This window comes from Ictidomys tridecemlineatus, chromosome 3 (genome assembly GCF_052094955.1).
Source record: "Ictidomys tridecemlineatus isolate mIctTri1 chromosome 3, mIctTri1.hap1, whole genome shotgun sequence".
Taxonomy (NCBI): Eukaryota; Metazoa; Chordata; class Mammalia; order Rodentia; family Sciuridae; genus Ictidomys; species Ictidomys tridecemlineatus.
This window is the reverse complement of record NC_135479.1, coordinates 85,081,170-85,095,239: the sequence shown is the minus strand read 5'-3', so window position 1 is coordinate 85,095,239 and position 14,070 is coordinate 85,081,170. Positions and strand designations below refer to the sequence as shown.

General features: G+C 34.5%; 1 protein-coding gene across 7 annotated transcripts in view; it reads left to right on the top strand.

The window, feature by feature from the left end:
• Cep70 (centrosomal protein 70) overlaps window positions 1–14,070 on the top strand; it is a 62,501-nt gene that overhangs the window by 30,331 nt on the left and 18,100 nt on the right. For all 7 annotated transcript variants that reach the window (XM_078043399.1, XM_078043401.1, XM_078043403.1 and 4 more), the window contains 6 exons: window positions 1,214–1,319; window positions 7,035–7,205; window positions 10,264–10,410; window positions 10,525–10,693; window positions 10,859–10,973; window positions 12,271–12,350. In XM_078043399.1, coding sequence (XP_077899525.1) covers window positions 1,214–1,319; window positions 7,035–7,205; window positions 10,264–10,410; window positions 10,525–10,693; window positions 10,859–10,973; window positions 12,271–12,350 — 788 coding nt within the window. The remainder of the gene's footprint in view (window positions 1–1,213; window positions 1,320–7,034; window positions 7,206–10,263; window positions 10,411–10,524; window positions 10,694–10,858; window positions 10,974–12,270; window positions 12,351–14,070) is intronic.

The following is a 14,070-nucleotide window of genomic DNA, read 5'->3' as shown; positions in this document are numbered from 1 at the left end:
TTCTGTATCTTTTTGTAGTCTAGATACTGTGCTCATTGCACTGCCTTTAGTCAGAGCTGCAGACTGTGTGAATGTGATAATTAGAGGTGGAGTCAGATGGAAAGTGGACTGTGAGAGCCTGGTATGTGGTGGAGAAGGTGGCCAACTATTAGAGCTAATTCTGTGTATTTGGTTTGGGCATCTATTCATCATTGAGCAGAGAATAGCAACTGAGTAAAGATCATGGGTGTTACATGTCACTGAGTAGGAAATTGTAGGGGAAAAGTAAAATCATCAGAGAGTCAGGAATACTGGGTTAAAACTTCAGAGCATGAGGAATTTTGAATGCTAAACCAAAGAGATTAGATTTAGTTCACAAAGCAGCAAAAGCCATTGTTTTTCAGCTGGCAAATTACATAGAATTTGACTATTCTTTTGTACAAATAGCAGGTCAGAATTTGTTAATAAGCCATAGAATTAATTTAATGGATTGGGATCCCAGCAGGAAACTGATAGCATATTCAAATTGAAAAGATTGATTTGAAGCAGATCTGATAAGAAACTACTATTTTCAAAGGCATGATGGGGGATGAGAAGCAATATCTACCTCAGCTAGCCTTTGTAGATATTTTAAGAAGGGAAAAGGTTTGTGACTGGATGAATTCACTCATACGTAGTGAGGTTCCTGGGCAGTCTCTCCTTTCCCCAGAGATCTTGTAGCCATCTGTCTCTTAGGTCTCCATGCTCTTTCCAGGCCTGAGCATCACTACTGTCTGTTCTTTAGCAAAAGTGGAACATGTAGAGAAGGGGCCAAATTGTCTAGATGTTCCTGCTCTGTGCCCAAACCAATTGCCTACTCAGACTGATTTCTCTCTCTACCTATGGCCTCTAATTTTGGAGCACCTTGGATGGAAATTGCTTCCATCTTTTGCTATAGTTTTTTCCCTGGTGTTTATTTGTGTTGGGAGAGTGATTAGAATTTTCTTCTTTAGTCTGATCCCTTCTGTTTTCAGGGATTCCTTCTAATTTGTGTTCTGTTGGGAGGACCTTCTCATTTTCCAATGGCAACATGACTTTAAGTTTTTAAAAACTTCAATGTACACACGCACATGCATACATCACATATAAGTAAAATGATGTAAGACTTTGACAAGCCAGTTGGATGGATCATTGTTGTCTTAATCTAATGTCCAGGAAGGCATTTTGTATTATCTTTATTATTTTCTCTCTCTAGATTACAGGAGGTTATCAGTCCTAAAAACTCTGAGGACACAGAGAAAAAAGAAGAACCCATCAAAGAAAACCATCAACAGGCCCTAATTGACCAGAGATACTTTCAGGTATTGCATAGCTAACAAAAAGACTGATGTTTGTAATGAACCTTGGTTTCAGTTGCAGAGTAATAAATGATCACTTGATATGAATACTTGTATAGTCATCTTGTAGTATCCATGGGGATTCATTCCAGGATACCCATGGATATCAAAATGAGCAGATGCTAAGGCTCTTAGGATAACATGCATAGGTTATATACAAATAATATGCTTTCTATCCATTACTTATAATACCTAATACAATGTAATCAAGGTAAATAGTTGTTATACTGCATTGTTTAAGGAATAAGGACAAAAACATCAATTAAGACTTTTAAAAGATTTTATAATCCTTTGCTCTCACACTTTAAGCAATTTTTATTTTGTTGCTTTTATTCTTACATAGGTAATTTATTTTCTTAGGATAAGGTCCTTGTGTGGTTTTGTTTTGAATATTTAGTTCACATGAAATTTAATTTTCTATTGATATGATGTAGGGAATCTCATTTTACTGGTTCTATAGATCATTATTGAATAGATGAACAATTAAATCTGTTTTATTTTATTGACAGAACTGGGTCTGTACTTTTATTTTATTGGGCCAACATAGGGTTTTAAAATTTTGAATTAATTACCAATATTTCATACATTAAGAGATTTTTAATGTACATTATCTGAAGAATTATGTCTTTTCCCTGTCAGATGTGGACATATGCTCTTCTGTTATCCACAGTTCCCACTCTTCTTTGACTCATTTATGCTGCTACTTGGCTTCTGTGGGCATTTGACTTCACAGTCTTGATAGGCAACTTTTTTTTCTCTGCTTTATTGATGCTTATAATATATTGCTATATATGCATAGATTTTTAGATTCTCTGATCTATTTCATTCCTATACTACTTTCATATTCTTTTTTTAAAATATTTTATTTTTTAGTTATAGTTGGACACAATACCTTTATTTTATTTATGTATTTATTTTTATGTGGTGCTGAGGATCAAACCCAGGGCCTCTCATGTGCTAGGCAAGTGCTCTACTGCGAGCCACAACCCCAGCCCCTCCATATTCTTTTAATTTTTATATCTTATAGTGTCTTGAAATTTTTTGGGGAAAGCATCCCGTCATCATCTCCCCACCTGCCCCCCAAATTTTCTTGGCTATATAAAAATTTAGCACATTGCCTTTCTGAATGAACAGTTTTTAAGATTAAAAAATCCTATTGGGATGAGCTGAAATTGGATTAATGTTTGGAGAAATGATACCTTTTACAGTTTTGAATTATCCCATTCAGAAACATGTCTCTAATTTCATTTTCGTTTTCCTTTTCAACCTTCAATAGTTTTATATACTTTAAATTTCATATACTTGTGTATTTTTTATTAGGTTTATGATCTGGGTTTAATAACTTTATTGCTATTGTAAATGGGATCCAAGCATATTTCTGAAAACTGTTTTATTTTAGATATTGCTATCAGCCAATAACTGGATTTCTTTCATTTCATTTGTCTCTGAGATTTAATTTGAGAGGCTTTTTTTTTTTTTTTTTTTAAAGAAAAAGGCAGGGGCTGGGGTTGTGGCTTAGTGGTAGAGTTCTTGCCCCACACGTGAGAGACCCTGGGTTCCATCCTCAGCACACATAAAAATAAATAAACAAAATATATTGTCAATGTGTAACTAAAAAAATATTTAAAAGGGCAGTTAAATTATTCATGGGCATTGAGATGAATTCATATTTTTGCTTTTATTCTTGATGCTTTTCTGTTTACTTATTTTGGTTCTATTCTTTTACTTTGGTTTGTTTCCTTTTCCTAGTATTTACTAGATTGGTTGAAATTTCTTTGTTATTTACCTTCAAGTAATTAGGAAGTTTATTATGCTGATTCTTTCTTTCTTTAATGATTACCCTTAAAGTTTTTTTTTTTAAAAAAATCAATGTAAAACAATCAATATCAAGAGCTTATCAGTATCTGCAAACTCTGAAGAATGTAACACCTATATTGATTTTCTTTTTAAAATTCTCATCTCTGTAGCTGGGTATGGTGGCACAAGCCTGCAATCCCAGCAACTTGGGAGGCTAAGGCAGGATGGATTAGAAAGTTGAGGCCAGCCACAGCAAGTTCCTGAGACCATGTTCCCCACCCCCCAAAAAAGGATGGGATGTAGCTCAGTGGTGGAGTCCCTTGAGATAATTCCCAATACTATAAGGGGAAAAAAAAAATTCTCATCTCTGGAAATGGGAATTGCCAGTTTGCGGTTTCCTCATTGTTAACGTATCTTTTGCTGCCAATCATCAGAAGGTGTTAAGTCATAAGAAAGAATGTGAGTCTATAAAAATTCAGTGGAGAGAAATTAGTATATTTTTCTATTAAAATGAAAATCTAAATATAAGAAAAGTGAAAAATTTAAAAACACTATCTTGAACTATAAAGAAACTTTAAAATAAGCCTCTGAAGTCATATTATCAGGACACCTATTATTTGTAGCTTGAACACATCCAAGGAAAGTGATTTCTTTGCTTACCTGTGTATGTGTTGCTAGGGATTGAACCTTAAGGCTTCACACATGCTAGACAGGTGCTATAACACTGAGCTCCATCCTCAGTGTTACAACACCTGTCTAGCTTTTTATATATGCTGTTTGGAAGTCTCCCTTGCCTCCTCTTGTATGATATTTAAGGTAGAATTTATCATTTATGGGTAGAGGGTATGGTCAAATAGTAGGTAATAATAAGATATTTACAATTCAATATAGGCATCAGTAATATTAGGGAATTATTGTTAATTATTCTTAGATATAATAATAGTACCACAGTTTTGTAGAATATGCCTACTTTAAGAGACTCGTGCTTTATTATTTGAGGTGAAGAGTTATAATGTCTATTTTAAGATGAACGATTTAAAGAAAAAACAGTGAGCAAATATGGCAAATTGATGTTAACATCATTGAACCTAGGAAGTGATTTTGTGGGTGACTGTGAAGGTTAGTTTTTCTATGTCAACTTGACTGGGCAACAAGGCCCCAGATATTTGGTTAAACATTTTTGTGTGTCTGTTGAGTGTATTTCTTGATAAGATTAACATTTGAATTGGTAGACCAAGTAAAGCAGATTGTCCTTTATGATGTGAGTGGGCATCATATTGTTCCCCCTGCTTTGTACTTGACCTGAAACATTACTTCTGCAATTACTAGGGACTGCAGCTGCACCTTAGCACTTCTGAGTTTCTACTTGCTAAGTACCTATCTTGGAATTTATCAGACTTAATAATCCTATGACCCAATTCCTTACAAATAAATCTTATTACAGTGAATATATGTGTGTGTGTATGTAAACTATATGTAATGAACCAAATTTATATGAAGACAGTATGCACGTGTGTGTGTGTATACACACACACACACACACACATATATATATGTATATATATGAGAATATATAAATGATACTGGCTATGCATCTGCTGTGAAATATAAGCCAATAGAGCAGTTCTGCTTCTGGGAGTTCAGAGAATGTTGTCTTAGTAATGAGGATGACTGGGCCATGTGTTGGTCATTATCTACTGGCCCTGCCTGGACTTGGCTATATGGCAGTAGCAGAATGCAAACAGAGCAAAACTGATCTATGCCTCTTAAAAATGGGCCCTGAATTGGCATAACATTTTTCCTCAGTACATCTGTGGATCAAGGCAAGGCCCAAGACCAGCCCAAATTCAAGGGGTAGAAAACAGACTCCACTCTCTGATGGGAGAACTGGTAGTGTTATACTGCAAAAATATACAGAAAAGAGATATTGTCATTTTTTCAGCAATTTGAGATAAAGTATGTATGCTGAGGTTCAGGTAGTATCTGCTCCCTGAACCTCAGGTAGTTCAACTCCCAAGGCGACAGCCTTCCTGATCTTTGGTGTGAGAGAGGAGAAATAGAAACAAGTCCTTCTCTCATTAATAATTTAGTGGACGAGAAGCTGTGGTTGTAGTTCAGTGGTAGAGCATTTGCTTAGCATGTGTGAGGCACTGGGTTCAATTCTCAGCACCACATATAAAGTTCTATCGACAACTAAAAAAAATATTAAAAATAATTTAGTGGAAGAATGCTAATTATTTTTTCAATTAGAATGTTCTTGATGAGTTTAAATATAACAAAAGTGAAATATTGAAATACACTATCCTCAAGTAATAAAATAAAGCTCTTTTAAATAAACACCAGAAGTCAAATTCTCAGAAAACCTGTTTATTGTAGCTTCCTATGGCTAGAAAAGAACAATAAATAGCACCTGCTACCCATTCTACATATTTTAATTTTTATTCCTGAATTATAATTATTCATAATAAGCATCATTGTGACATATCCATACTCACATAAGACATAATCTTTTAATTTCACAATGAGACCTATCTAATTTCTCACGTTTTCTTGGATAGGCTTGTTACTATCTAGGGTTTTGATCTCGTTTTAGCAAGACGTGTATGGTGTGTCTAGAATGTGACTGTCCTCGTTTTGAGTTTATCTGAAGTTTTGAAGCAATAGGAAAAGCCTCTTTGAACATCTTGCTTAGCTTAAATAGGAGACAGAAATAGGGAAATGTAGATGCGGTAGCTAATGATGTCTGGATGATTATTCTTTTTTTTTTTTTTAAAGGAAAGAAAGAGGAGATTTTTTTTTTTTTTTAAAGAGAGAGTGAGAGAGGAGAGAGAGTGAGAGAGAATTTTTAATATTTATTTTTTAGTTCTCGGCGGACACAACATCTTTGTTGGTATGTGGTGCTGAGGATCGAACCTGGGCCACACACATGCCAGGCGAGCGCGCTACCGCTTGAGCCACATCCCCAGCCCCTGGATGATTATTCTTTATGTGGATTATAAGAAGTCATTTATAACTCTTTTTTAAATTTGTTTTAATTAGTTACACATGACAGTACAATCATACATTTGAATCAAATGGGGTTTAATTTCTCATTTTTCTGAGTGTACAGGTTGCAGAATCACATTGGTTATACAGTCATGTATATATATACAGCAATACTATAGTGTCTATTTTATTCTGCTGTCCTTTCTATCCCCCCTTCCCCTCCCCTCTCCTCCTATCACTTCTCTCTACCCAATTTAATGTGACACACTTCTTTTTGTCCCCCCTCACATCATCATATATGTAATCTGTATAACAATGAGGTCTCCTTCCATCTTCCGTGCAATTCCCCTTCTCCCTCCCTTTCCCTCCCACCTCTCTTCCTTATTTAGTGGTAATCTTCTTCTCATGCTCTTCCTCCCTATCCCATTTTGAGTCACCCCCCCCCCACCGCCTTATATCAGAGAAGACATTCGGCCTTTGTTTTTTAGGGATTGGCTAACTTCACTTAGCATAATCTGTTCTAATGACATCCATTTCCCTGCAAATGCCATGATTTTGTTATTTTTTACTGCTGAGTAATATTCCATTGTGTATAAATGCCACATTTTTTTTAATGCATTCATCCATTGAAGGGCATCTAGGTTCATTTATAATTCTTTTCAAGTCTTATTCATTTTTAAAATTCTTGTTTTTCTGTGAAGTTTTTGGTTCTCCTCACAACTTATACAGTAATCTCATTATCATGATTAATCATATAACCAAAATTTTGCAAGTGTCAATCTCACTAAAGATTTTTATAATACCTAAAATTAGCTCTGAAAAATCACGTTATATCGGCATATAAGGTACCCCTTTAGCCTTTTGTATGACTAAAAACACTTTTTATTTTAAAAAAAGGTGTTGTGTAGCATCAATTCAATTATTCACAATCCAAGAACTCCAGTAATAATTTATAAACAGAGCAAAGGAGGAGCCCAAAATTTTAATAAAGATCTTATTCAAGATTGTGGATTTGAGCATCTTGTTCCTATAATAGAAATGTGGGCTGATGAACTGACATCTCTAAAGGTAAGGGGTTGAATGTTTTTTATGTGCTTGTAAAATCGATGGGACTTTATAGATTTATTAATTAGACTTGGCTTTTGATGTTAATTTAACAATAAATCTGGAAAAGCTTATCTAATACTGGAATTTTACTATCTACAAAGTACTATCAATTTGATGATGTCACTACTGTTATGTTTTCTTCCTCTAAAGTTCTACCAAAGATTTTTAGGCCCATTGCCTCATTGAAGATCGTGGATCATTTCTGGATCTTCCTTTCTTGTTCCACCCTCATCTCCCTCCTGTTGGTATCTCTACATTACAGATTTTCTTGGCCCTATTTGTCTTCAAATGTAATGTCTTAATTGCATTTTAGTTGAAAATATTTTCCTTCTCTTCATAATTTTTTTCCTTTTCTCAGAGCTAGCTTATCTTTGATTTATTCTCTAGAGCAGGTAATAGTCAACTAGCAGCCAGCCCTCCTCTCAGCTGTTCTGATGATCCATGAAGATTAAAATGTATTCACTTCATAGTAATTGTGTATTCTTTATTGCATAATTTGAGGTATTTCCAGTTTTGATTTTATTGAAAGGTGAATGGGCTTGAAGTTACTAGTATTTAATTTCTGTGCCCTTTAAATTTAGATTTCTCATTAACTAATATCATACATAGCACTCCCTCAGGAAATGAAGATATGCTTCACGGTATTTGTCGGCAGAAGCCTTAATACCATGAAGTATAAATAATGCAGAAAATATGTGTTAAGTTGTGTAAGCTTCATGAGAACAGAAAGTTTTCTTATTTGTTCCTTGATATTGCCCAAGGATCCTCATGACACATAATGAGTGCTCAATTAATATTTATCCGAAGAATAAAGCAGAATATATTCCAAGACAACAATATGTGTGGAGGGTGACAACAGTAAATATTAAAAATTTTTAATAAAAATATGCCTGTATATAACTGATAAAAGAATCTTTACATTCAGCCCAATTTCTTTTTCCCTTTCAGCTCAGAACTATACAACACATAAATGTTTTGGTTAAGGATATCCTGAACTGGGTTAATATGCTTACTTTATATGCATCTAGTCTGTTTCTCATAAGAGGGTGAAATAATTAGTGATAAACTTTGAACACCATGGCACTTCCCAGTCATTGCCCGTCAGATGGACTTCCCAATAGCATATAACAGTGCCAGCTCCTCAACAGAAATGGAGTAGAAAAAGCCTCAGCCTTTCCAGCAAAGGGAGAAAACAAGAAAGGAGGCAAAGGGATCAAATTAAGAGACATATATTGATTATTTAATGTCCAGAGCATTGTTGGAGTTATTAGAAAAAGTGAATGAGATTCAGACAAGTTGGAGAGAAAATATACTCAAAAATATGAGATTTAAATAACCATTATGGTGTCATTAGAAGAAAAGTATGCTGTAAAGACAGATGGCAAAGTGCATGTGAATAATACACGTGACTTGTACTCTGGAGTCCAGAGAATGAGGAGATCACTGACTGCAGCCAGCACCCAAGAAAGCCTTTGCAGTGGTAACACGTTCTTGTTGTTCCAGTTTTTCCAGTGGAAGGAGCAAGAATTAGTTTTATAAATTGAATATTCTGAGGACACCCAAGAGGCAGTTGGCTAGAATTAGTTACTTCTGACATTTAAAATAGATAGCTGCCATACTACAAAATGAAAAGTATCAGTATGTGAGGTCTGTATCTTAATGCAGGAGTGCTAAATAAGTGGAGGACTAGAATAAGAAATAAGAAAAAGGAGGAATTTCTTGTACTTGTGTATTCTAGAACTTCACTCTTCAATATGGTAGCCACATGTGGTTGATCAATTGAAATGTGGGTAGTTCCCCCATTAAAAAGTGTAAAATGCACACCAGATATAGAAGACTATGGAAAAAATCCGAAAATATTACATATTATTTTGGGGATATACTGAATTAAATACATTGTGCTGAGGATCAAACCCAGGGCTTTATGCATTATAGACAAGCATTCTACCATTATAAAAATATATTAACTAAAGTTAGTGTTACCTGTTTCTTTTTACTTTCCCTAATATGATTGCTAGACGATTAAAATTACTCTTGCTCATTTTTTTCCCCCAGACAGCATTGTTCTAAAGGGGTCAAGCATTATGTTGTGCACAAACTAGATACTTGGTAAATATTTGTCAGTTGGTCAGTCTTAGAGCTCTAAACTTCCAGTGGCTTTGCCTTTTGTGCATAGTGTAAATAGACTAGGGCAATATATCTATGCCAAGAAAGTTAAGGTGGTTATTAAGATGAAGTAGAATCAAGTTTTTAATGTCAGAGGAACTCTTATCTGGAGACATACATTACAATATGGATGAGTCTCAGAAACGATATACTTAGTGTAAGAAATCAATCCCAAATGGTCATTTGTGTGGTTCTGTTTGGTGAAATGACCTGAAATGGCAGATCATAGAAACAAAGTGGTTTAGTGGTTCCTGGAGGCTGGGGGGCAGGGGAGCATGGGGAAGGACTATGAGTGGATATGGGATTACTTTTGGGTTGATAAACAAGTTCTGAAGTTAAGATAGTGGTGAGGTTTGTATATTTCTGAAAATACTAAAACTGATTGTATACTTGATTAATTTTTTGGTATATAAATTCATCTCAAAGCTATTATAAAAATTCAGAATGTGGGCTGGGGATATAAGTTGGTGGTAGAGTGCTTCCTAGCATACATAAAGCCCTGGGTTCAGTCACCAGCATTGGTGGGGAGTGGGACTCAAAGAATAAGTTTATCCTTATATTTTGGTTTTATGTACCAGTAATTCAAGTTAACCACGTAAATAATATAGTGATCATAAATAACGTATAATTGCTTAGGGCATCCATATTTGGAATAATCGGTGTGTACTTTGTTTTTATTAAATAAATCCTACATTTTCCTGGAGAAACTTAATTTTAACAAAATTTTTTAAATTATTTCTAAATACTGATGATAGTTACATGTCTATTTTTTAAACTGCCTGGATTGTTTTATTAGTGTTATTGTAGAAATTATTGAAATCAATACTACCATGTTGTTTCTTTTGTCATAAAGGATTTGTATAAGTCCTTGAAAATGCTATCTACAGAATTGATACCTTGGCATAATTTAAAGAAACAGGATGAAAATGAAAGTATTAAAGTTGAAGATCTGTTGTTTATGGTGGATACAATGTTGGAAGAAGTAGAAAATAAGGAAAAGGTAATGCTTAACTTACATAAATGTTCACATTTTTAAGTTTTTAAAATTTTTTTTATTAAATATTTAGAATATTTCCAGACATGAATGATCTTTTCAACACCTTCTTTTGGACAGGACAGCAATATGCCAAACTTGCAAACTTTGCAAGCTATCGTTGCTCACTTCCAAAAATTATTTGATGTGCCTTCTTTAAATGGAGTTTATCCCCGAATGAATGAAGTTTATAGTAGGCTTGGAGAAATGAACAACGCTATGAGAAACCTCCAGGAACTCTTAGAATTAGGTGATGACCCTTTTTCACTTTTGGCCCCTACTTGATAATTTTTTCCTAAGAAATTAAAAAATAGGTTAAAGAATCAAGGATAACTAAAGTATAAAATATTTGATGGATGTAATGATTTTGGAAAGCCTCTTTTTATATATCCTATGTTTTTATTTCTCTTTGCAGACAGTTCATCCTCAATGTATGTGCTGGTGAGCACAGTTGAAAAATTGTGCAGGATGATTAATGAGGATGTGAATGAGCAGGTTAAGCAGGTGTTAGGACCTGAAGACTTCCAAAGGTATTTCTTTGAGGAGTATCATCCAGAATTCTTGGAGTGATGAAATTAAAGACATTCAAAAGTTCCTAACTTATTTACCTTCCCTCTTTGGAATGGCACTTGTTAAGTAACTTGACAACCTAACATAGCCCACACCTTTAGGGATGGAGAAAATGCCAAGTATTTTCAAGACAGAAATAAGTTGCTGGGCCTGTAAGTTTACATAGGTTGGGTAAGAAACTCTTCAGCATAAGCCTGTTCCCAGGGAAAGTTGTATGTGGAAAAATTCAAACCGTTTTAGCCACTGTAGAAACTATTAAAATCTGTAATAACATGTAGTTTTTTTGTTATAAAGGATTTGTGTAAGTTCTTGAATACTGCCTACAGAATTGATGTCTTGGCATAATTTAAAGAAGCAGATGAAAATGAAGGTTTTAAAGTTGAATACCTATTGTTTATGGTAGATCCAGTGAGTTCTACCATGATCATAGTTAGATCATATCAACAAGTCTTGTTTTTAGGATACTACCAAATACCACCAAATAATTACTAACAGGTTATTTATTAATTATTTGATTAGACAGTAAATGTTATTTATTAATTATTTGATTAGACAGTAAATGGGCATTGCTAATATAAAACCTACTGTTTTTAAAAAATATTGAGGGATTCGGGATGTAGCTCAGTGGTGGGTTGTATGCTTAGCATGCATGAGACCCTGGGTTAATCCCCAATAATACCCCTCCAAAATTGAGATGTAGCTTAAGACAACTTTTCCCAGCCTTCACCCCCAATTTTATACTGCAACAGATTGAAAAGGAAACAACATATTCCACGTATTTCTTATGTCCTGTATGTTTTCCAGGAAGAACCCTTATAAAATCTGACACTTGAGTTTTTGATATTTAATGCTTTTAAAAGGAACATATATCCCATTATTTGTCTTTTTCTCTCTACCCATGGTTTTACTCACTACTGATACTTTTATCTTTATGTTTAATAGGATACTGAGCATAAAAGCCTGTTAGAAAATGCAATAAAAGCATGGTTCTCTAAAGAAGGCTTGAGCTAAATGGAAAGTTTGCCATGTCAAGAATATGATGTAATTAAACAGATGATGTTTTCTTAAAGGACATTGATATTAGGTCAATGAAAAGCAAAAATAGAAAATATTGTAGTGAATGATTATTAAGTTTATATTTAAATTAGGATAGTCTCTTTCCACTTTGAAGATGTTCTTTTTGCAACCATTGGCTTGCAATCAGATGTTAAGAACCCAAAGTTGGAAATTTGACATAACTTTGCATTTTTTAAACAGCATTATCAACAAATTGGAAGAACATGAGGAATTTTTCCCAGCATTTCAGGCATTTACTAATGATCTACTTGAAATCCTAGGTAAGAACTCCGTTGGTAATAGTTAAATTTTGAGTCTTTAAGATGTCAGTGGGTTTGAGAGAAAAGTGTTCTTTAGTTACTGGATTGGTGTTTTTACCTTGAATGTTTGATAGAAGTGTCTGTAAACCACTAATAGTTGTGGAAACATGCTCCTTACTCGAAGTTAGAGTCATTTGGAATTAGTCCACAGAATAGAGCAGCACAGAGCCTATAAGGAGATTAGAACTGCCTTGTTTTGGGATGTTATAAAAAATGGCATTACTCTGGCCAGGCCCAGTTTAACCCTGGCTCTGCCATTGCCTAATAAGAAATCTTAGCAGAATTTATTATTTCCCCCCGCCCCTCACAGGGGATTGAACCCAGGGGTGCTTAAACACTGAGCCACATCCCCATCCCTTTTTAATTTTTATTTTGAGATGGGGTCTCGCTAAGTTGCTTAGGGCCTTGCTAAGTTGCCGAGACTGGCTTTGAACTCATGGTCCTCCTGCCTCACCCTCCCAAGTCACTGGGATTACAGGTGTGCACCACTGCATATGGCAGAATTTGATCTTGAAAGGCCTTTCCTCCTCCCCCTCTTTTTGTTTGTTTTAAAGGTGGCACAGCTTTAAGAGTACACAAAGTTTTCTTCTCAGATGATATGAAGTAATGTAAAGTAGTGAATGTCTATAGAAAGGAAGAGACTTAAGTATGGCATCTGTACTGTTGGTCAGATTGAGAGCTTCAGTATCTGTTAAAGGGGAAAAAATGTATTTGCTTAGGGATCATAGGCAAAAGAGACTCTTATTTTAACATGGCTGTAAAGTTAATTTATCTTAAGAACAATTTTCAAAGTTTAAAGTGATTTATTCACTAGCAAATTTTTTGTTTAGCTCATTTGAAAGGATTTTAAAGAATGATTCCTCAATTTTCAGAAGCAGAAATGAGACTTGGTAGGAAGATTAGGAAATGATTAAATTCAGATTTGGTAAGAAAATGAATAAATAAAAGAAATATCTTACTGCAGTGTGTAGCCTAGAGAACATAAAGGAAGTTTTGTGACTGGTGTTATGTGGACTCAAGGGAAACAAAGAATGAGTGTCCTTTAGACATTTTCTATATGCTTTGAAGCTCCTAGCAAGTGAAAATATTACTTGAAAGCTAAACTTCAGATGAGTCATGAGGGTGAGGTTATGGCTCAGTGGTAAAGCACTCATCTAGCATGCTTAAGGTACACTGGGTTCAATCCTCAGTACCACATAAAAATAAATAAAACAAAATAAAAATATTGTGTCCATTTACAACTAAAAAAATTTTTAAAAAGATGGGTTATGAAATTGTACAAGTGTGTTGTCTAGAATCCTGAAGAGACTGGTTTCCTGCAGTGATTCTACTTGCTTCAGGAGGGCCATTAAATTCAACAGTGATGTTCTTATTAATTAATAAGTACTACTTTGCAAATTAATAAATATTTTAGTGAGTGTGCTTGCAACACTTGAAATAAGATCCTTTATTACCTTTGTCTCAGATGTTATTACATTCAACATAGTACATATATTTGCAAGAAAGTTCAAGGTTCTTGCGGAGGAATTTTGTATTTGGTTTGAAGTTGAAATTCTGGAGTTAAATATTTAACATTGGGGAACTTTGGCAAAATGTGACTGGATTTTAAATTACTAAATGTCATTAAGTATCTAGTGGTGTATTGGATATCAGATAGGGAGACTACCCTTCAATAAATTTT